Raw genomic sequence first — 24,188 nt, 5'->3', positions numbered from 1 at the left:
GATGTAGATATTATATTTAATGTTTGGTATGATTTTAATAAGAATGATTAGATTTATATATTAGATTGTAATGACAAAATTAACCTTATCATAATAAATTTTATAATTTCAAAGTTGTTGTTTGAGTTCATATTTTTTATCTGTTCATGTGTCGATAGTACTTGCATGATTTATTTATTTTTACCTAATTTTATATATTATATAATATGATAATTGAGCCCTTGATTTTTTGAGTCAAGTCAACTATCAATTTTTAAGGTTAATCGAGTGATAATAATAATTTTATTGAAATTTATAAAAATTATTTATATAATTATCTCGAATTCATTTATATAGTTATCATATTATATAATATATAAAAATAAATAAAATATTTATTTGATTTTAATTTCTACATACTAGCATAGATTTATTTTTTAAAAAAATCATTTATAAATTGAGGGTAATTAAGTCATTTGTAGTGTATTTTATCATCACATTAAAATTATCACACCTTCTATTAGGGATATTTTATCCTTCTAAAAAATTATTAATCAAGGGTCCATGATATTATCATGAGCTTTTTAAAAAGATACCAAACATGGGATAAGGAGGATTATTTATCAATCCCTCTCTTATCTCATGTATCAAACTATGCATACGTATGTTAGATATCCTTGTATATTTCCAGAGTTTTCTGTCGGGATGAGACATGATTGGTCGCCCACTTCATCAATATTAATTGGACCTATGCAAAAATGTAAATAATGTATAAATAATGACAAAGAAGAATTTGGCATCTCAAACAAAGTTTCAAGGATACGAAGCTAACTAGTAACTGGCACACGTAGAAAGTTATTTTGCCTAAGCCAAACCAACCAGTCTACATTGCAATTCAAATTGGTAGAAATGGGCCCCCCACAGAATGGGCAATGTAACGTCTTTCAAACATGTAATATTTATAGTCTACAAACCATTTTCTCGTTTGGGACAAGTCTTTTCTTGGACGAAATTTTCCCGAACAAATTCGGATGACCTACCCAGATTTCCTAGCACAACATTCTTGAAATTAATGGTTTGTTGAACTTGTGAGCATGACCTTTGCATTCGGGCCCCACTCAAGCTGTTTCTTGATTCCATTGTCTCATGGAGTGAAAGCCTCCTCTTCGGGCCAGTCTCAGGCCTCTGTTTTGGAGCACTTTGGGACCTCAGTTTTGCGCTGAATGATTGTGTATTTGCCATGTAATTCGGGCTGAAATAGTTCTCCACACAAAAACTCTTTGCCGGTGTCGAGGTTGCATGGCACCTACAGGAACTGGAGAATCTTGGCGTGCTTTGGGCAGTGGAGAAATGCCATTCTTCCCCTGTTATGGCCCATTCTTTATCGGGGCAATCTCGGCCATCGGGTATCAATATCCGTGCCGGAATTTGATTCGGCAAAGGATAAGAAACCGCCTTCCCAGTTGAGTCCTCGCCGGGATATGATATCCATGTGTCGTGGCCTCTCCGGGACCTTGATTTCGTCCGGCAACCCGTGTCCACTTCCACGATTTTCGGGCTTTCGTCGAATATTTGGATGGCATTTTCAGATGATGCAGAAAGCCTCCGGCTATGCAATGCCATTGGATGCTCATTTCTTGCATCATTGGATTTTTCCTAAAAATTTAAACGCATGACAAAATATAAACATAACTTATGAAATAACTCGTGAACTACATTCTAAAGTTTTTTACAACTCACCATTCGGGCCTCAAAAGAAGCGAATGTCTCTTGATTGTCGATGAAGCGTCTTGTTTTCCAGGCCCGAACACTGGCTTGCGCTCTTACGAGGGCTTGCATGCTATAAAGTGTGGCCATTGCTTGTCTACGTACCAAATATCCTCTCACCAGAGCTTGAATTTTTACCAGCCCCTTCAAAGCCCGAAGGGCTTTTCGGGCCTGTATGCATTTCAAACGCAATATGTCACGATACGAAACTAACTATACATCTTGTTTTTCTCTTCCTTGTTAAAATCAATTTTAATTACAACACGTACCAGGTATCCACGGAAAAGTTTCTGAATCTTGACAGCGGCGGAACTTTCCCTGCCGCCACCAACCACCGCATTCCCTCTTCCCTGATTAGTTAGACGAACCACCGCAACCGCCGCCTGTGCGGCGGCCACAGCTGCGTCAGCAGCTGCCGCCGAAGCTGCGGCCACCGCTATCGCATGCTTGCTCTGCTCATTGTCGGACTCGGAATAGAAAGACCTCAGCCACGCCGCCTCCGCGGGGGTAATATTGGGAGGAATGGTAGTGGGATTGTTGCATAAAACACCATCGCCACTGCCGGAATGGCCAGAGATCCATCGGTTCCTGTCTTTACGGTCACCATCCGGAATACTCCTTCGTTTCTTTTTCTTTGATTTTTATTCCGAACAGGGATTTAAACCACCGCGTCGCTCTTCCCATATTTTCCTCTTTCTGCTTAATTCAAGAACGAGGATTTGCAAACATAGAGTAGGGTGGGTGTTCGAAAACAATTGAGATGGTGGTAAAAATAAATAACAGGGATTAGAGGTTAGAATCTAGGCTGTTTCCATTTTGTACAAAAGCTGCTACAAAAAAAACACAGTCTAAAAGAGTAAGAAAGTAAATAAATCTTCTACTGCCACAGAGACGACCGGAAGGCAGAGGGACGAATTTGATATTTGTCTTAAAATTTAATGAAATTTAAATTAAAATACAACCTTTTTTTCTCTGTACATGTATTGGACAGAAACATAGCTACGGAGAGCTCGTGAACGTCCGCATTAGGAGACAAAAATGTGCGGCTTTGAACTGATGAAAAGCACTTTACAAATCCAACATGTAAAATATTTCAGGACCAGTAATATAAATTACATCACGTACTAAATGTTTCAATTAATAACGACAAGAATTTCACCGAAATAGCTAAAATGCGGAACAATTTGTTTCAATTTTCAACATCAAAATAAATACATAAACAAATATTGGCTCATTGATCCTTAAATGTCAAAAAAAAAATGTCTGCATATTACATCAATGGGTCAACAAATCGTACGATACAATAATTAAAAGATCAGTATTGGTAATCGGAATCTTGAAATAAAGTAAAAAAAGAAAAGAATAAAATTAACCTAAAAAAGTGGGATGTAATGATAATACGAGGCCTCCAATTGGAATGTAGTGATGGGAGAGTGGGGAGCTTTTCAAGCTAAACACTTCGTGGAGCAATGTGTCCTTCAAAACAAAAAGATACCTCAGGATTCTGACACACTCGTGAATAATTATATGAAATTGTATAAATAATAATAATAATATAATATGTTTTCATTAGGGTCTTTTTTAAATTTATATATATCTTTATACGTAAAAACTTGTGTGAGATTATCTCAAGAGTCGTATTTTATGATACAGATGTCTTATTTAGGTCATCAATGAAAAAATATTACTTTTTATATTAAAACTATTACTTTTATTATAAATATGATAAGGATAACCCGTCTCACAAGAGACATACTTATCTTTACGACAAAATTAGCCTACCATGCTATATTTTATGAGATGAATCAGATCAAATGCACAAATTTATTTTGTATGAAATATATTATTTATATTTTAAATTTTGATAATTTTTTATTATTATTTATATAAAAAATAAGATTTGTAAAATCTAAATATATTCTTTTATGTAATATAATTTTAAAATAGACCAATAATTATAAAAACATTGCCCATGCCATCGACTAATGATGATGAATTTGACCGTACAACTAGTACTTGCATGTTTTACGCTCATAAGTTTTGCTTACGCTGCAAGCAAGCAATCGAAACAGCAACGCATGGCCAAATAATACTCTGCACATTTATTATTTTCGAACCAAAAAAAAATAATTAAATACGTTCAAAAAAATAAGGGTATCCAATTAAAAATTTTCAAAATCGTCGAACCAACTGGCGGTTTTGAAAAATCTACTTTAAATTAGCGCTTAATCAAAAATATCTCCAATAAAATCATATACTAAAAATGTCAATCTTCAGTTAAGCTCTTCATTCCTTTTTGCATCAGGATTTCATTTTTCTTCAATACGGGAAATAAAAATTTTGATAACCAAAGTTTAAAATCTTAAATATCAAGATTTTAAATTTAAGACGAGATCTATATAACTACTCTTCCGGACTTAAAACAACAATAAAAAAAAAATTGGTTTAAAGCCCAAATATTTAGCCCATGTAAGGACTTCATCCCTCCGCGAGCGAGTGTGATTAATTAGGGCTCACAATCAGGTAATAGCGGAAATCGAAATTTGCCCGATGAAATTCAAGCCTCCACCAAAGAGTTAGCCAATGAAATTGATAACCCTTTGATACCAGTTGCCACAGCTTCCATGTCTATGGACCCATTAGACATGTAGGTTGGCTAGTTGGCTGAAAAACTATTATTATTTTTATTTAAATCGTTTTAAAAAGAGAATATTATGTATAAATTTCTGGAGCACATAAATACTCTTGTTACGAAAATTTAAAACTATGTGGTAGAATAATATCGCATCTCGATGATTTTCCACATTATTTCTGTAGTTGTTTCCACCTTGAGCAATAGAAGTACATGAATCATCTACATCTGATTTGCGAAATTACCATAAAAGTTGAAGTTGAACTCGGTTTTGGTTTTGTTACAGATTTGGATTTGTACTTAACTCAATCTCAATACTAGATCAAGAGAGAAGATTGTCAAATTCCATTTATGTAACTCTCAGAGTGAAGTTTATAAGTGACTCAACTATGGGTAGAACTGAGTGGCACATCTATGGTCAATCCAATACATAAAGGTGGAATTTGAGCTATGATATCATGTTAAGATTGAGACTTGGATTTAAGTCAACTCCAAAAGCTAGCTCAAATGAGAAGATTATCTAAGTTCATATATGCAATTCTCAGGGGTTTTATCTAACCGATGTAGGAAAACTAACACATCCTCTCACGCTCAAGAATGAACATCTAGAGTGTTAAGTTTACAAGTGACCCAGTTATGGACAAAACGGGTAACCCACTATGAGAGTCCAACACATAATGGTGGAACCCGAGCTCTGATATTATGTTAAGATTGAGACTTGAATCTAACTCTACCACCAGAGCTAGCTTTCAAGGGGAGAAGATTGTTCAAATCTATATATATAACTCACAATAACTCTATCCAACCAACGTGAGACATTAACAGGATTTTTCAATAATTATAAATAATACAGTTTTGGCCATATATATTCTGAGTCTAGAATGAAAGAGAGTTGTTTTCTTATTGGCTTTGACAGCCTTATACAGCTATGTTGCCATTTTAACATGCAATCCTTGTTTGGTTTATTTATTATCTCATCGGTTTCCCTTTTCCTGTTTTGTTTTTCAATGATTTCTTTTTAAAAAAGACAAAAATTTGTTGCTTTATTATATCGGATTTGAAAGATTCTTGGTCTATAAATTTACTTCTTAAAATAAAAATAAAAATCCATGTGGAGAAGAATTGATAAAACATATACAAAGTGCTGGCATTTCAAAATCATTTTGTGATAGCTGATAGAAAATATATTTGTCTATGATCCATCAGATTAAAATGCGCCTAAAATTTAGTATGTAATTGGGAAGAAGAAAATAAACTTCAAGATTTAATTTTGCTACCTAAAAGTGTAAGATTCAAACTAGGATAATCCACAAATGAAAAAAAATTTAGGTTGGTATGGTCAAGAAAGCAATTGGGGATTAGTTTTGGGTATTTGCCACGTGATTGTCTACAATGACTGTTGGTCTAGCATGTGAGGCAAAGTAACGTTACCTTTGTCCATTTAGTTTGCATACCCTACTGCCATTATCTTTAGCTCATACCACACAATTGCACGAGCCCAAATCAATTTTTTTTAATATTATAATCAATTTTTTTTAATATTATATATATATATATATACATATATATATATATGTATATATATGTATGTATAGTTTCTAATTCAGATTTCATCTCAGTCGCTCCAAAAGTTCAATTTTTTTTTTATAGATTTTGAATTTTTTTAAATTAGATTTTGTTGTTTTTCAAATATAATCATCAAATGTTTGATTACATTGAAGTGTGCGTTTCTTGAAAATAATAGTGAAATTGACTTTTGATATATTTTTTTTTAATGATTTGATTTTGTTTTTATGGTTTTCTATAACAATTTTGCATTTTCTTCATTTGAAAATGAAAATGATGTGCGTTTTCAAGTCGTTCACTGGTAAGTTATATAAATTTTTCTTTTTTCATTTAGAAAATAGATATGGATTTTTTGTATTTTAAAGTTTTTAATTTTTAAATTTGAACGGTTCGCGTGTGAATTTTTTCATTGTACATTATATTACGTTATATCATATATTGATTGCAATAATGTGAATCACGATATCAGAGAGCATTTAAATTCTTTGATTTAAGATTAATTTCAACAATCATATTTATAATATTCTCTCACATAAAATTTTGTTAGATAGATCACTAAATTCGTAAAAAAAAATATTATTTATAATATCAAATATATTAGTATTATTTTTATTATAAATAGAAAACAAATTTAGTGATAATTATTTTTCTATTCGATTCGAGTTTTTATCAAAATGATTCGAAATATATGTAAATTTCACAAAAAAAACATTTAAACATAAAAATTAAATGAATTAAATTAATAACAATCAACTAAAAATTAATCAAAATATTTCATTTATTAAATATCATCTTAAAAATATTTAATATAAATGAAATTATTAATTTAATAAAATTTCGATTTTTTATCGATTTAATTTTAATTTATATAATTCGAAATTAAATCAAATAAAATTGGGTTTTCAAATTTATATAGGGTGTCTTATATCTATAAATAACACTAAAATTTGAAAAATAGAGCAACCGGAAAATTGTGTGCGAGTAGAACCACAATCCCAATATAAAATTACGGTGTCTCGCAAATTTCTCCTTTTTCCTCTCTTGCATCTCCCTGTCTACGTTCGTAGTTTCCGTTAATGACGATCTGAGCGAGACGAGCCAATACGTATACGCAATGTACATATATTCATAGACCGGAATTCAAGGGCTCCGATTCGTCCCAGCAGGTTTTGATTGTTGCGAAAAGTTTTATGAATGAGATAGTTGCAGTATTTTCAAGTGCCAACATTGTGAGTAAAAATGTCTGCCTTTGATTCGTTGGATGCATTTTTGTTCGCTGCCAGCAGAGCTTGCTGTAGTCCTCTCGCGATTTTCGTTCAGATCCAGGTTTGGTTTTTTGTGTATTCTGTGTGGAGAAAGTGAAAAATCAGTGTTTGATCATGTTATTTTGTATGCTATTGCAATGTAGAACACCGGTTCGAGCGATTCTGCTTCTCTCTTGGTTCGAATCTGAATAAAAATAGCAATTTTTTTTATGTGGTCAGTGTTTTTTTTTGCTTCTATGGTACTTGTTTTTGAGAGTTTGAATTAATTGCCGATAATGGTGAAACATGGTTGAGGATAAAATTGGGTTGTTATGTTTCTCTCATTTATTTAACTTTGATTTTTTTTTCCATGTGAGTCAAGATGTTCTGAGTTAGATCTGGCTAGTTCATGGCAACTGAAGCATTACATAATGTGTGAGCGAGACATGGATTGGCTTCAATGGGGTTATGATGTCAAGTTGAATGTTCCGTTATTTGGTTAAAACTGAATCTTTTTAGCGTTGCTTCTACAATTCATAGCTGAAAAAAAATAGCAAAACTCAAATATTTGTAAATGATACGAGGCCGGAGTCCTACATATTGATTTTCACCTTCCTAGTATGCCATGCCCTTTGAGATGCAATCCTCATCCCAGGCGACTGCCAAGCCCAACCGATTCCACTCACAGTCTCTCACCTTGAAAGGCTTGAACTCTGTTAACAGGTCAATTGTTGTCAAACCCAAAGCGAATCACCGTTCATATTAACCATCCCATTTGAGTGTGTGGAATCCATGAATGACGTTGGAGAAAATAGAAATTGTCTGTTGCTGTGCTAAAATTTTCAGTTGTCAAAAGAATTTAGAATCTGGGGTATATTGTCTGGGCACGTAACTTTAATGTTAAAAATTCACTTGTATGAGTAGGAACTTTCACTCATGGATCTGGAATATCATGTATTTAGTAGGCATGAAGATTGATGAAGCGTCTCTTGCTTTCATTTTCTTCATTTTAAAATTTTCAGTGCTGTAACTGAGCATCGCACTAGCTGTAAACGTATTTGATAGTCTTGATTGGTTGTGGTTCAGTTCACTCTTTAATTCCGTTAATTGAAACTGTACTTTTTTCTTGTGTGCTTTTGTTTGGTCAAATGGTGCTTCATCAAACCTGAGAAAATGCATGATTTAGGTTTGGTATGACACAGAAGTTTCAATTCTCATTTTCTTGTTCTCAGGTGGAGGAGTTGCCTTGTTATTTTGATTTTATCCCTATATGCAGAAAACAGAAAAATATGGAAGGATAAAATGGAACTTTATTGTCCATCAAATTGCCTCCGAACATGATGATGCATTTTTAAATATATTGTTGATGTGAATTTTTGGAAGTTTTGGATTTATAGTCTGCTGAATGACAGAGACTGATCTTCTATAGTTCTTATTGGGTTACTAAGGAAAAAAACTAACAGATAATTTTTTTTGGTTTCGATGTCTTTTAATATTATTTTGTTTTTGTCATTTTGGTTCCCATATTAATTTGAAATTTCGTGACAGGGATTTTTTATTTGCTTAATTCTTGCTCTTGGCTGGGCTTTAGCTTCCTTCGTCAGGTAGCAGAGTTTGATAGTTTATTGTCTAGTTATTGATTTACTACCTTACTGGGCATGTATTATCTCCTACTTCATTTCTTTCCATGAAGCTCATAATTTACATTATTAATGAGAATTTTTTGCCACAGGGGTAAAGAGATAAGACGGTTGAAAGAGAGCATGAGATGTGGAAATAGCTTTGCTTTTCTTTGTTATGACATTAATGACCTCGAGCATTCTAATCAGGTCGAGTTGCCAAGGGTTACAGTTGTGATGCCTTTAAAGGGGTTTGGGGAACACAATCTTCATAACTGGAGAACTCAGGTGAATTTATCTTAATTTTGATAGTGCTTATTCAAAAAATCGCGGAAGTGTTTTCTTCATTTAGTTCCAAGTTTATGCTATCCAATACATATTTTGATTGCCTTTCTGCAATAATTACGTTTCCAGTATTTTTTGGATTCAAAATAGCTAAAGTAGTGGCTCATTGATGATTTTTTGAATCCGAATCTTAGACGAATGGAACTTTTCCAATTTTCACTATACATTTACTCCTGCATATTCTGTTCCCTTTCCACTTTGTTGAAACCAATTCTTGTTAGCAAATCATTAAAAGATGGAGATATACTGATGTTTGTTGTGGCTTGGTTTGTGAATGCTGCAGATTACATCTTTATATGGTGGTCCGCTGGAATTTCTTTTTGTGGTTGAGAGTACAGAGGACCCTGCTTACCTTGCCGTAACCCGATTGTTGGCAGACTTTAAGGTCTGTTGCTTCCCTCATTGACTTACTAGTAAGGCTGAAGCTGAATTTTGTTTATTATGTCGACTTCTTTCCATGTGAGTGGATCATCTTACCCATGCATATCGCATAATAAATGACTTGGACTGCTGAATGTTTTATGTTTTTATCGTTTTAGAAATGCAGTAATCATTCTTCAAAGGATATGAGGCAAGTTCAAGAATCATAATTTGATTAGTTTATGGAAATTTATTAAAAGGTCCCCAAAATAAATTTTCATGTCCAAAAAGCATAAGCGTACCTTTTTATTTCTAGAACACCCATTCAAGTGTTTTCTCTCATTTTGATAGGTATTCTTTTTTCTAGAAATTTATACATGAAAGAAATGCAACCAAGTTTAAAACCTCAAAGCCCTTTCCAATGTCTTTCCGTGGCAGTGATTCGTTTTTCCTTAATCTAGAGATTTCATTCTTCTTTTAGGAATTCGTTAAATAGAAGGAACATAAGTTGAGTCTCAAAATGATAGAAAGAATTCAGTTGTGTCACCGTGTAAAACAGAGCAATCAAAAAGGATATTTTAGGATGACTAACATTGCTCTTTGCATGTGTACCACTTTGCTTGGGCAGTAGTATTGTTTGTTATGGCCTACCGGGTCTTAATAAATAAGAACTTAAGAATTCAATTTCTGATTAATGAGTGCTATTTAAAATTCTATACCTGTTTTTCTAATGCTTTGGACTTGGTTTTTTACTGCTGTTTTTCTGCCAACTCTTCAAAGTAGAAGTAGCATTACATTTTGCTTTATTATTTATGATTCACTTTCAACTTTTAGCAGAAATATATATTGTTATTCATTGCAAAATTTTACCCCTTGAAACAAAATTTATCTCCTAACGCGAGCTTGTGAACTTGAGCAGGATGATGTTGACACAAAAATCGTAGTAGCTGGTCTATCAACAACTTGTAGCCAGAAGATTCATAATCAGTTGGTATGCAGTGATTTGTTGTATTACTCTTCATTTTGTGTTTAAATTACGCTTTCTACCATGCTTTAGAAGCGGCAAAACTATTTGCAGTGGAAAAAACATCTCAGTGTATCTGATTTTTATCCCAATGACATCTTATCATAAATTTATGTCACTTCATTTATGATACTGGCTTGAACCTCTTTCCGTAATTTAGTGCTTACTTGAAGTGAAGCGTATTTGCAATTGAGCTTATTGTGATTGCTTTGCTGAGAAATTTACCTCCAGCGAATGAGCAAAGTAGGCTGAACAAGTTAATGAGTTGAATTGTTAAAATTACATCTTCTGAACCCTATTTTTCGTCAGAATGTCTTCACCAACTTCTGAAAAAGAAGCACCATATCTAGCAAGGCCTTGCATGTATGATATTTAACTTTTTGCAGATCGGGGTAGAAAAAATGCATAAAGATAGCAAATATGTGTTATTTCTAGATGATGATGTTAGGCTGCATCCTGGGTCAATTGGAGCTCTCGCTGCTGAAATGGAGAAGAACCCTGATGTATGGTGATGCATAGACCTTTTCTATATCAATAAAATATGATTTTGTCATTGCCCTGATTGTGAAATTTATAACTGTTTTATTTATAAATAATGTCTTGTATAACTGTAAAATGTGCAGATTTTTATTCAAACTGGATACCCTCTTGATTTGCCTTCTGGAAGTTTAGGAAGTTACTGCATATATGAATACCACATGGTATGTTTAATAATGCTCACACGACCACTTTCTTGCATCATCGTTTCTGAGTTGTTGCCTTGTATTTAGACTGAGGATCGAGGGTTCGTTTTTGTAGGAGTTCTATAATAGTGTTGAGGGTAAGGCTGGGGGCTGAGTGAAATGAGTGGGAAACGAAGTACCACATTTTTTTTAATTTTGAATCCATTCGTTCTACAAGGGCATCTAGGAGTCTGACTGACATAGCCTGATGATTCTTTGGCATAGAGTTTATGAGTATGATTTGTTATGCAATTTGAATGACTGGTCAGAGATGAAATTCCTGAACGAGTGCAGAAATACGATTTTCTTTTACTAGAGCAATTTTACCTACATCAGTTCCCAGCTTGTTCGTTGTATGACACCTCAGTCATTTCACTCAAACATATTTATTAAGGAGAAGAGAGCCAGGATTCATATTAAGTATGACTATCGACTAAAGATATCCGTACATGTGCATGCTATATGAAGAAAAACAACACAATGCTGCAGCAAATCTCTAAAGTTTGTCAAGGTTTTTAATTCTGGTATTATGATTCATGGAATTTTCTGGCTAGTTTCAATCTTTAACCATTGTCACACACTAAACTATTTAAAGTGCATTCGGTATGTTCGTACATTTGGTTTATACTGTTGATAATTTGTGGAGCAGAGATAGTAGTTTACATGATCTTAGCTTAGTGTATTCTTCCCAAGTTTGAATTACATGTTACAACTCTAAATTAACATTGGAATGAGTCAGCATTCCAAATGAGCAGCTTGTTAATATCATTAAAATAACTAGGCTGTTACACACTATTACGAAAATGACTAGTGACTTAAGAAATCCACTACTTAGGAACATCATTATGAACTGGTTGGACAAAATTTTACCCCCATGTACTTGGTTTTTTTGGTCCTTTCATCTGTTGTTTAGTTTCTGTTTCTTCTTCCAGAATCTTCTGTAAACTAAATATCCATCTTTACTTCCAGCCCTGTTCTATGGGGTTTGCCACTGGTGGGAAAACATTCTTTCTATGGGGAGGATGCATGATGGTAAGCATTTTGTGCATATTAAAATCATTTTTAAATGTATAAAAACCTGATTATGAATTATTTAATTGCAGATGCATGCAGATGATTTTAGAAATGATAATCATGGCGTGGTTTCAGAACTTCGAGATGGGGGCTATTCAGATGACATGACTCTTGCTGCTATTGCAGGTACATCGCTCTTTTTCCAACTTAAAACAATGATTTTAAGTTACAAGTTTGACAATTGACCTAAGTACACAGAATAGCTAATTAATTGAGCTATGTCGTGAGCTGTGTTTCTTTTCCTGCTAGATTGGATGTGAGTTACAAAATCAACTGAAGCATTTTATCTCTGTGCTGAATGGTTTGTGAATTATATCATTGCTGATGTTGCTATCAGGGGCTCATAAGAGGCTCATCACGTCACCACCAGTTGCTGTTTTCCCCCATCCACTTGCCAGCGATCTTAATTTTGCTAGGTGTGTACAATTCAGCTGGAATTGTTAAGTTGAATTTGTCATTTAGCTTCAAGAAAGAAAATTTTCTCCATTAGTCGGTGTCCTTGATTCTGGTTGGCTTTTCCAAACTTTTTTAGTTATATGTTTGTAGGTATTGGAATTATTTGAGGAAGCAAACATTTGTTTTAGAGTCATACACGACAAAAGTCAATTGGATTATGAACCGAGCATTATTCTCCACCCACTGCTACTTATCATGGGGATTTGTGATGCCGTATATTATGTCGGCAATACACGTGGCAGCAGCACTGAGATTCTATTCTAAAGGGTATTCTGTTGGTGAAGCAGATTTTCCATGCAGTGGTGAGCTTTTCACTTCTGTGTAAATCAGGTCCTATTTTGTGTTAATGGGGATGGTGAACAGGTTCTTGTTGCAGGAGCATAGTAGGGTCTTTACATGTGCCTAGAATTCATTATTAACTTAACCATGTTGCTTGAAATTCTATCTAATTTCTTGTTTTCTCTTTCTTTAAATTTATACATCTAGAATTCTTTGTATTACCAACTTTTGTGATTAACCGATTCTTGTCATATACATTCGAGTATATTCATGCATCCATTCAATCAAACACTGGTCAAGGTATTATTCTCCTTGTCCAGTGTTCTAGCGACACTGCATATATGGATATCTCAAACAATTGGTTGTTTTTAAAAAATCTGTTTTATTTTCTACTTATTTATTTTCAATATTATTTGAGCTTTCCTATCCGAAGCCTGAAATGATATTGGACTTTAATATAAGAACTTTATACATAATGTTTTTACGTTTAACAATTTTCCTTTTTATTCTTTTATAAAGGATGACCAATTATGGTTCCTCTACAGGTGATTTAAAGTCATGGCCATTGAGTTTGTAGTTGTAAAGTGCTTAAATTTATTGTTTTTGTTTGTTTAGGGTTGTCATTAGTAGGCTGCCATGCTACATGTACCGTAATTGAACTTCTTTCAATGTGGAACCTGACCCGAATAGAGGTCCTACTTTGCAATTCGTTGTCCCCAGAGGCTCCTCCGCTATCACTTGCATCCTATAACTGGTGTCTTGTAAGTCCTTTTCTTCTTCAGTGGTTCATTTTTTCCTTTCGTCTTTAAGATGTGCTAGTCCTGAAAATTGACTCAGAATTGTAGCGTGTAGTGATGTAAAGAGGACCAATATAGAGGCAGACGGTGAAATCTTGTTACTTCCTTCCTAGGAAAACGCACAAACATTCTCAAGTTGCTTCTTAGTGAAAGCATATGAGAGAAATACATCATGTCTCAGATGAAATTGTAAAAAGTCAAATTAAATTTAATACCCTGTGAAAACACATGAGATAATGCTATTTCATTCGGATATCTGATTTTTAACGTGTTCGACACGATTTAGAAGAGTCGATTTGAATTAAGTTTGGGCTTAGAAGTTACATAGAAAATAAAGAAGGCCCAAGTTGTTATTTGCTAATTCTAGTAGGATATCACTGACATCACTTATTGATTTTTGATTGAGCAGGTATTTATTGCAATGCTGGTTGACAATTTTTTGTATCCTTTATCTGCAATCCGTTCTCATTTTTCCCAGTCTATCGACTGGTCTGGCATCCGGTATCATTTGAAGGATGGCAAGATAAATAAGGTAATATTTTTTCGAGTCTGTTTCATCTGTTCACAAGTCCTCATATTTTGAAATATGATCACTGGAGTAACGCAGATAATCATTGGTGACTGTGGTATTGGACATATAATTCTGATATATGATCACTGGAGTAACGCAGATAATCATTGGTGATTGTGGTATTGGAGATATAATTCTGATATAAACAATGTTTGTAGTTATAATATAACTATCGGTCAGAAGATGTTTAAACCGTGGTTTGTTACTATATGTTACTAAAGGTGAAACCAATGGTTTTCGAAACTTTCTGACTTAATGATATTTTTGGTTAGAGCTAGTGAATCAGTGATTCATGATCATAACTATCACTTAGACGATGTTTATTAGTAGATATGTCTATAAAGCATAAATTGGATTAATGAACAAGGTTGAAAATGGAAAGACATATTTTTGGTTATCAAGATGAAGTAATGGAGGGATGGATGGTAAACAGTTTCTCCAACCGGAACTCGGAAGTCAAAACAAACGGGTCTTAGCTTTTGAGTTGTGAAGGAGATACGGAACATCCAGCTCATACAGGGAAAAACGAGCTCACTGTAGAATGGGGTGACAAAGGCTTCAGATATAATTTAACACAGAAGTGTAAAATCAAGAATGTTGCTAGATGTGGTATTTTGTCAGGAATGAGTGATGACAGATTCACCCCGAACGGAAGAAACGTGGAATAAAAACTGAACCTAGAACTTGAACTCAAAAAGAAAAGAAAAAAACGTACATGTAACTGTGTAAATCTTGATGATGAATTTGCTTCTGCAGATTGAAAGAAGCAAGGGTAAGGGACCTAAATTCACAGATTTAGGAGGCAAGCATTTGTATGGGAAAAAAGGAGCTCCAAACGATTATTCTTTTCTTCTATCTTTGTCCAAAAGTTTTGTTCAATGGAGGCAACCCAAGAAGTACGATTTGTAGAAATATTTGTGCTTTAGCAACTACATATAGTTATTCTTTTGTCCTTCTGGTTTCAAGAAATCCAGGAACAAAATTCTGGGAATGATCAGATTCCCTTAATTTAAGTGTTAGTGTTTTTTTATATTATTTTTAGAATAATTTTAATCAATTGATTGGAGGCTCTTGTTTGAGCTGATTCTTTTAATTATATTCCATCATGCTTGTAACATGTGAGATCGTGAATATTTCAAATTTCAAGTGTCAGATTTTTAGTTTTATAGTAGGTATATTATGAAACGGTCTCACGAATCCTTATCTGTGAGACTGATTAACTATCGATATTTACAATAAAAAACAATAGTCTTAGCATAAAAAAGTAATATTTTTTCATGGATAATCTAAATAAGAGATTTGTCTCATAAAATATGATCTGTAAGATCGTGTCACACAAGTTTTTGTCCTTATTTTTATATCGCAAGTACAATTTTCTATTTCGTTTATGAACACACATTTTATTTTGAAAGATACAAAAATTCACATTTGATTTTGCTTGATTTTGAAAATTCTTACGTCTATCTTCTCGTGGACTGTGCAAAAAATATTAACATTTTTTCCTCAATTAAGGGAATAAAAAGAGATGCAATTATAATATCGAGAGAGGTTTATGAAATTTAGATAATATTTTAATAAGAATACAAAAAGATAGTTTTTCAAAGTACCGTGTACTTGGGTTTTCATGACCACAGCTAATTTCTCTCTTAGACGGTATGCTACGGTCACACATAGTCATAATATACGTAACATGATGACATCCACTTGTACAAATCAATCTGGATAATACGGTGAATTTTTACATTTTGGTTGGATTGTTAATCGAAAATTTTAAAAAATCGTTGGTTTTTCCCCACGAAAAAGATCTCTCTTTTTTTAATGAGAAGAATTATTTCTTTTTTCAAGTACACCAAACTGGGAAATTGTGACGTTTTTTTCAGAATTTTGTTGGATTTTCCCTAAAAATAAAAACTTATTTCCATGATTTATATAATTTCACATCTCGCCCCCCACGTCAGGTTCTCCTCTACCAAGTGACTTGTGGGTGGATGGGTTTACAAAGCAGACAACCTTGTATGGTAAAATACAAGAATAATTTCCTCGAACACAAGAACATCAAAAAGTGATCATATTATAATCTCAGTAAAAACATGGCGTGCCAAATGATTGTTCCAGTTTATTCAGTCTACATTACAAGATTCAAAAGCTAATCAGACATACTCCCCCCTCGACAATCACTACGATTACAGCGAAAATGCCACACGCTTCCAAGCCATAATTGATCAGTTTTTAAGGGCACGAGTTCGCCATAAAAAAATGATAATTTAAACCTTAACAGTACGATCTAATGGAACAATCCAGTTAGATCGACCCAAACAACATGCCCATGATCGAAAAATACAGTTGCATTAGTTACTTCTTCAGATCTCCAACGTAAAAATCCTCAATCATGTCAAAGACTCGAGTAGCATGTTGTGGCCTGTCAAGATGTGGAATGGATTTGATTAGTTGTTGTTCTGAAAACTTTGCAAGACCACAGGTGTACGATCGAAGATAGCATCAAAGAGGAATCCAATTACCTAAGGCAAAAAAATCTTGCTCCAACTACAAGTAAACGAGCAACGTGAAAAGCTTGTCATATTAAAAAGACTTACCCATAAAAACCTTCGGTTGAATCATCACCAGCATGTGTTAGTATGGCGTCTCCTCCGGGGTGCTCTTCTACGTAAGAGGTAACATCGTAAACCTATATTTTTCAGAAAAATGGAATGTGAAGAGTTCATGTTGATGAAATTTAATCACAAAGACCACTTGAGCCTTGCTTTTAGAAATAAAACAATTCAAGAGAAGCTGTAGCAGATGAAAAACTAAAAAAAAAAACCTTTTCTTTTATGATGATCCAACAGTCAGTCCTCTTGTTATGCAATGAAACCTCAGCTTTGGTGTACAATTTGGATTCCTAGTTAGAAAGGAGTCATTGACCCAAATTGTTCTTGACGTGACATACAATAATAAAAATATAATTGTTGAAATGATTGGGGGCAGGGACGAGACAGAACAGGCTAACATAAAATCTTTGATTTTATTCGTGAATTTGGTACATAGATCTTTAGCGGGTAAATGTGCAATCCATCAAAGGTTTCGCTATATTCATGTCAACCATCTATGAGGCAGAAGGAAATACCAAGAGTTAATGGTCAACTATAACCTCGATAAAACTTGCAATACCCCATCTGTAAGTTCCATTACAGTTCCTCGTTTTCAATGTACATAGAAACTAGTAGAATTGTCATCACAGACTATTCAAAACTCAATAATAAATCAATCAAAAGAAGCCAACTCCCAGAGTATCACATTTCTCACTAGGTAATGCAATACGACGTGATACTCTTTCCACATGAATTTTTTTTTATCCAAAGTAAAATTGGAAGAAAAATATCGGGCATTTAGAAGGTACGAAACCTAAATACTATTATGAACACTCATTTTTGTTGAACCACTTCTAAATTTAAAACAACCAAAGCTTCTTTGGCTAGAGTTGAGTTTACTCTTCACTTCATTTATATATATGAAAAATACTGGCATTCGACATATCTTTTTCTCCTCTTAACGTATTGAAGGTACCGATAAGCAAGTAATCCAAATCCATTCCCGTTTCTTCTCCCATTCAAACTTATAGTTTTGCTTTTGAACATGTGTATTACTTGTTAACTTGCACAAGCTTTGGAGCTGAAGATCTATTTTTCATATATGCATCTCAAGAATACAAAGGAAAGAAAGCTGCTATTTATAACAACTACACAACTAAGAATCGTTATTGGACTAAAACACGTTTTATTGTAATGACTTATACACTAGCTAACACACCCCCCTCAAGCTTGGTATAAGTTGCAAAGACCAAGCTTGGACAACAAAAAGGCATGTTGTTCTTTGCCTAAACTCTTCGTGAATACATCGGCAAGTTGTTGAGTAGTAGAGATGTGAGCAGTTTGAATGATCCCCAATTTAAGCTTTTCTCGGATCAAATGGCAATCTATTTCGATGTGTTTGGTTCTCTCATGATACATTGGGTTAGCAGCAATGTGTAATGCAGCTTGATTATCACAAAATAAGGTAGCTGGACCAGGCAGTACAAGACCCATATCATTGAGAATACCACGGATCCAAACAATCTCACAAGTGGCAGTAGCCATTGCCCGATACTCGGCCTCCGCTGATGATCTTGAGACGGTATTTTGCTTCTTGGTGCGCCAAGATAACAGGGAGTGACCAAGTTGGATACAGAAACCAGTCAATGATCGTCGAGACATGGGGCATGCCGCCCAATCAGAGTCACAGTAGGCTGAGAGAGTTAGAGAGTTCTGTGAAGAGAGTAAGACGCCCAAACCAGGAGACCCTTTCAAATACTTCACCACTCTAATGGCAGCATCCATGTGAGATTTTTTTGGGGAATGCATGAACTGACTAAGATGCTGCACAACATAACAAATATCAGGTCTGGTGATGGTAAGATAAATCAATCGACCAACCAACCGTTGATAGGCATCAGAATCTGAAAGTAAGGGATCATCAGAAGACGCATCTGAACTCAAGGAGTCCCATTCCACAGCTGTTAATTTCTTGTGTTGCTCCATTGGAGTATCAAAAGGTTTGCTGCCAGAAACACCAACATCCTCAATAAGCTCTAATGCATATTTGCGTTGGTTTAGATATATACCAGCAGAAGATCGGGCAACCTCAATCCCCAGAAAATACTTTAACTTTCCAAGGTCTCGGATTTGTAATTGAGAATGCAAATAACACTTCAAGCTAGAAATCATGTCGTCACTACTCCCTGTAATGACTATGTCATCCACATAAACCACTAGGATCACAATATGATTGGAATCTTTCTTAACAAATAAAGAGTGGTCATGCTGTGATTGTGTGTATCCGGCAGTACACATGATCCCAGCAAACTTAATATTCCACTGCCGAGATGCTTGCTTAAGTCCATATAATGACTTACGTAATCGACATACCTTTCGTTTATCTTGAACATGATAACCAGGGGGCAATGTCATGAAGATTTCTTCATCCAGATTACCTTGGAGAAATGCATTGGCCACATCCATCTGCGTAACAGGCCATTGATATGTTGCTGCTAGGCTTAGTAAGCACCTAATGGTTACAATCTTGGCCGTGGGTGAAAAGGTATCATTAAAATCAACTCCCGGCTGTTGAGTATAACCCTTTGCAACGAGACGTGCCTTGAACTTATTCACTGACCCATCAGAATTGTGTTTGACTTTATAAACCCAACGACAACCAATTGGTTTAATATGATGGGGAAGATCGACAATATCCCAGGTGTGATTCAATTCCAAAGCGGCTAACTCCAATTCCATGGCCTCTTTCCATCTAGAATCCTGCACTGCCTCATGATATGAACAAGGTTCATGGGTAGAAGAAATGGCAGCCACGAAATGTTGGTAAGGAGGGGAGAGTTTAGAGTAGGAGAGGTGGTTAGATATGGGATAAACACACTGAGAAGAGTTACTATGGGAAAGAGTAGAACAAGAAAAATCTTTTGTCCAGTGAGGTGCAACTCGTGTCCTAGAAGATCGTCGTAGATGTGGAAAAATGTTAGTGTCATGTAACGGTATAAGAGAAGGGTCAGAGACAGAGGATGAACTCTCAGTAAAATCTGTACTAGATGAATGGTTTGGAAAAGGAGTGACAAAAGAAGTCTCTGTGGCAAAAGGAAATATGGTTTCATGAAAAACAATGTCTCTAGATGTAAGAATCTTATTATTTGCAAGATTTATCACTTTATATCCTTTTTGCACATTTGAATATCCTAGAAAAACACATGCCATGGCACGGGCAGAGAACTTGTGATCAAGATGATGGGAAGACACATAACAAAGACACCCGAGTGTTCTCAAATGATTGTAAGATGGAACTTTATGAAACAGGGTTTCAAAAGGAGTCTTATTGCATAATAATGGGCTAGGGGTTCTGTTTATAAGGTAGACTGCGGTCAAGACGCAATCACCCCAAAATTTAAGGGGAAGTGAGGATTGAAAACGTAAAGCTCTTGCTATTTCAAGGATGTGTCTGTGCTTTCGTTCAACCACCCCATTTTGTTGAGGTGTATATGGACAAGAGCTGAAATGAACTACACCAAGGGAAGAAAAGAAATCTTGACACTCGGCTTTGAAGAAATCAGCAGCATTATCACTTCGGATTGATCGAATCTGAGCTGAAAATTGTCGTGCTACTAGAGCAAAAAACTGTTTGATTAAGCGAAAAACATCAAGCTTAGAGTGCATAAGAAAAACCCAAGTGCCCCGAGAGAAATCATCCACGATTGTTAGAAAGTACCTCTCCCCATTATATGTGGGTGTATTGAAGGGACCCCAAATATCAACATGTATAAGTTGGAATGGACACAAGGATGTAGAAACACTCTTTTTTGGAAATGCTAATCTTGTTTGTTTTGATTGTGGACAAACTGGACAATGAGTCAACGATATTCTTGTAGATAAAAAAGGTAACAAGGACATTCGAGAAATCGACATATGACCTAATCTTTTATGCCAAACATCACAATCATCAGAAATCTTGGGAACAACAGGAATATGTTGAACTTGTAAAGTATTACAACGAAATGAAAGTGTAGACTTATTGTTAGCTGTACTTGACTGCTGGAGCAGATGGTTGGTGAGATGATATAGGCCATTTCTCTCTTCACCAATCCCAATTATCCTCCCATTGGCTAGGTCCTGAAATAGGCAAAAATGTGGGTAGAACATGACGAAACAGTTATGAGTTTTGGTGAACTTAGAGACGGACAAAAGATTGAATTGGAAATTAGGAATACAAAGCACATTAGATAAGATAATGGACGGTGATAAGCTCACTGAACCAACATGACTAATGACAAGCTTGTTACCATTTGGCAGTCTAACAGAACTAGAGGAACTAGCCATGGATTTAGCATTTTGTAATAGGGATGAACAACCTGTCATATGTTCGTTTGCACCAGTATCTATGATCCAATCATCATAAAACTTCAACATATTACCTGCCATATTGGCGACTGGATCATTAGGAGATTGAATGGCATTAGCCCCCAATAGCTTTATGATCTCTGCATATTGGGCTGAAGTGAAAACAGGGGTAGTAGGCTTGCTGTCAGCTGCTTCAAGCTTGCTGGCAGCTGATTCTCCTTCCTTAGAAGGACTATCCTCTGCTAAATTCACGGCTATAGGTGGTTTCTTAGGTGGTCCATAACCTCTGAAATTCCTTTTATTGTCATATCGAGGTTGCTGTCCATAGAAACGATGCCCTGGAGGGTAGCCTACCAGTTTGTAGCACTTGGCTTTAATATGCCCTATCATGTGACAATGGTCACAGTAATTGGAATTCTGATTTTGGTACTGATATGAATTGGGATTCTGATTTTGAGATTGATATTTCCTAGTATCCTCAGACTTGTATTGTGAGGAATAGAATACCGAAGCTGGTTGTGTCTCTATTGGAGTCAAGGATCGATGTGTTTCCTCTTGTGACAAAATCGAGAAGGCTTGTCCAACATTGGGAAGGGGATTCATCATCAGAATTTGGCTACGAATTGACATATAGCTATCATTCAATCCTATAAGAAACTGGAGCAATCTTTGCTGCTGCTCATGCTTCAAGTATTGCCTTGCAGTGTCACACTCACAAGATGGCAACGTAACTAAAGAAGCATATTCGTCCCAAAGGTGCTTCAGTTTGGAATAGTAGACAGAAATAGTATTGTTACCTTGAACTAACCGGCTGATATCCCGATGAATCGAGAAGATTCGTGATCCATTGACCTTATCAAATTGTTCCTTTAAATCAGACCAGACTACCGATGCATCTGTGGAATAAACAATGCCACCAAAAATTTCTTTGGATACGGTGTTCATGATCCACGAAAGAACCAAGGCATTGCAACGTTCCCACTGGTTCAGATTAGCATGTCCGGCGTCAGGTCGCGGATATGATCCATCGATGAAATGAATTTTGTTCTTAGCTCGTAATGCAATAAGCATGGCTCTACTCCAGATTCCATAATTTTCTACACCGAGAAGTATATCGTTCACCAAATTCATACCTGGCATGTCCGAAGGATGTAGAAACAACGGATCATGGAAAGCATGTGCGGTCGCCATCCCGAAATCACGGAATTAGGTAAAAAAAAATCAATTAACTGCAATCAGCAACACAAACATCAAATTGCGATCATGCGCTGCTTGGCTTGTGAAAAATCTTGCAATCGCGAACTAGATTTCAATCGCGAGCTAGATCTTGATTACTCTATCAAAAAAAGGAATTCATCCAGAAGCAAGGATTTTCCCGCTCTGATACCATGTTAACTTGCACAAGCTTTGGAGCTGAAGATCTATTTTTCATATATGCATCTCAAGAATACAAAGGAAAGAAAGCTGCTATTTATAACAACTACACAACTAAGAATCGTTATTGGACTAAAACACGTTTTATTGTAATGACTTATACACTAGCTAACATTACTTATGCTACTTTATCGACCCCGATGAAAGAAATCACAGTAAAGAGAGAAACTTTGAAAGCGTCAACATTAACTTTCTTGATAAAATTAACAAAAACCTCAACCTGCGAAACATTTGCACAAACAATAATCCAAAAACATATATTAATCCTTTCAAGTGTTATCAATAATGCATAGCCAGATTCAATATGGCAACTTTAGAGTACCTTATCACCTGCAAACTTCGATAGCTGCGAGCTGCCTGGATCTGCATTGCACAACAATTACAAGGGATCAGTTTCAAATCGTAAAAAGCCAATAACAATTAGCCTACCTGTGACAGATTGTTCACAAAAAGACCGAAAAGGTTTAACAGATTATATAATTCAACAAATCAAAATGTAACACTGCAAAATAACACAACAATCTAACCAGATTTACGTAGCCGAGGGATTACAATAAGAAGTGCCAATACAAAGCCCACAAACAATGTCACCAACAATACGTCCATAACCCAACTTAATCACCTTATCTGCTCCCAAAAAAAAAAATTGAACCCGTCAAAACGAAACAAGAAAAAAAAAAATTTAAACCCGTAAAAAAGAAACAAGAAAATGAAGTAACATGAAAAACCCATAATCCAAACAGCACAATATGTACAGAAACGCAGAGATCAGGAAGCATAATGCATACATATGCCGAATCAGTTCACCACATATGAATTAGTCACTTCGCAGAATAAAACATGCACCCGGTGAACTTCGTGAGCTTGAAGAGATGGCGAAAAAAAATGAATGTGAATGAAATGAAGGGATAAACAGGCGTAAATCGCGGATTATTGGCCGTGATGTTTTTTTTTAACTAAATAAAATTAAATGATACAAAAATATATAAATTTTGATAAATATTATTAATTTTCATTTTTAAATAAACCTATTGATAAACAAATCATATGGAAACCCAGCGAAAATGTATGTTATAAACTTATAATTTGGGTCAGCGGCGTAATTGTTACAAATTCTTAAATGAAAAAAATTTAACTTATTTTTTTAAACAAAAAATTGGCAAAATTTTATGTTTGTTTTAAGTTTTAAAAAATTTTACAAATAAATATTCAATAAACTAATAATCTCTCTATAGTAATATTTTTTCTCGATCCCGACTTGAACCATTGTTCTAAATTAATAATTTAGATACATTAATAAAATAATATTTTTTGGAAGATATATTTATAATATCTTCAATACCATAAATTAATAATTATCTAAAATTACAAACACAACTAGAAA

The 24,188-nt window shown here is 34.8% G+C and overlaps 2 protein-coding genes, 1 long non-coding RNA gene and 1 pseudogene across 5 annotated transcripts; 1 reads left to right on the top strand and 3 right to left on the bottom strand.

The window, feature by feature from the left end:
- Positions 1-762: 762 nt before the first annotated feature.
- On the bottom strand, positions 763-2,670 carry LOC140831597 (protein IQ-domain 26-like; annotated as a pseudogene).
- Positions 2,671-6,894: 4,224 nt separating this feature from the next.
- On the top strand, positions 6,895-15,592 carry LOC140832311 (uncharacterized). Its single transcript, XM_073196250.1, has 14 exons — positions 6,895-7,270; positions 8,737-8,792; positions 8,921-9,095; positions 9,436-9,537; positions 10,432-10,503; positions 10,923-11,039; positions 11,160-11,237; positions 12,228-12,290; positions 12,362-12,458; positions 12,670-12,748; positions 12,879-13,090; positions 13,683-13,828; positions 14,274-14,396; positions 15,192-15,592. Exons 1-14 carry the CDS (start codon positions 7,184-7,186, stop codon positions 15,342-15,344), a joined length of 1,560 nt encoding a protein of 519 aa, XP_073052351.1. The 5' UTR covers positions 6,895-7,183; the 3' UTR covers positions 15,345-15,592.
- Positions 14,327-15,185, bottom strand: LOC140832312 (uncharacterized). Its single transcript, XR_012118100.1, has 2 exons — positions 14,500-15,185; positions 14,327-14,435 (listed from the first exon to the last, which is right to left on the bottom strand). It is a non-coding gene; the product is annotated as an uncharacterized lncRNA (long non-coding RNA).
- A 901-nt stretch (positions 15,593-16,493) lies between the features above and the next one.
- Positions 16,494-23,752, bottom strand: LOC140832310 (cytochrome B5-like protein). 3 transcript variants are annotated; one of them, XM_073196248.1, is made up of 6 exons: positions 23,533-23,731; positions 23,332-23,431; positions 23,127-23,167; positions 17,257-17,334; positions 17,030-17,121; positions 16,494-16,854 (listed from the first exon to the last, which is right to left on the bottom strand). In XM_073196248.1, exons 2-6 carry the CDS (start codon positions 23,408-23,410, stop codon positions 16,788-16,790), a joined length of 357 nt encoding a protein of 118 aa, XP_073052349.1. In that variant the 5' UTR covers positions 23,411-23,431; positions 23,533-23,731; the 3' UTR covers positions 16,494-16,787. The 3 variants fall into 3 exon arrangements, with proteins under 3 accessions (XP_073052349.1, XP_073052350.1, XP_073052348.1); XM_073196249.1 differs by having other exon boundaries at positions 23,651-23,672; XM_073196247.1 differs by having other exon boundaries at positions 16,496-16,854; positions 23,593-23,752.
- Positions 23,753-24,188: the final 436 nt, after the last annotated feature.

This window comes from Primulina eburnea, chromosome 5 (assembly GCF_022965805.1).
Source record: "Primulina eburnea isolate SZY01 chromosome 5, ASM2296580v1, whole genome shotgun sequence".
Taxonomy (NCBI): domain Eukaryota; kingdom Viridiplantae; phylum Streptophyta; class Magnoliopsida; order Lamiales; family Gesneriaceae; genus Primulina; species Primulina eburnea.
The sequence above is the reverse complement of the archived record's forward strand: the minus strand, read 5'-3'. Positions and strand labels throughout refer to the sequence as shown.

Excerpts from the sequence above, each read along its gene's own strand:
- LOC140832311 (XM_073196250.1), top strand. The coding sequence starts at position 7,184 with ATGTCTGCCTTTGATTCGTTGGATGCATTTTTGTTCGCTGCCAGCAGA. Across the intron at positions 9,096-9,435 it reads TTCATAACTGGAGAACTCAG|ATTACATCTTTATATGGTGG; the intron begins GTGAATTTATCT and ends TGAATGCTGCAG. Across the intron at positions 12,291-12,361 it reads TATGGGGAGGATGCATGATG|ATGCATGCAGATGATTTTAG; the intron begins GTAAGCATTTTG and ends ATTTAATTGCAG.
- LOC140832310 (XM_073196247.1), bottom strand. The coding sequence starts at position 23,410 with ATGGACGTATTGTTGGTGACATTGTTTGTGGGCTTTGTATTGGCACTT. Across the intron at positions 23,168-23,331 it reads CCCTCGGCTACGTAAATCTG|ATCCAGGCAGCTCGCAGCTA; the intron begins GTTAGATTGTTG and ends TGTGCAATGCAG. Across the intron at positions 17,335-23,126 it reads CGAAGTTTGCAGGTGATAAG|GAATCCAAATTGTACACCAA; the intron begins GTACTCTAAAGT and ends CTTTCTAACTAG.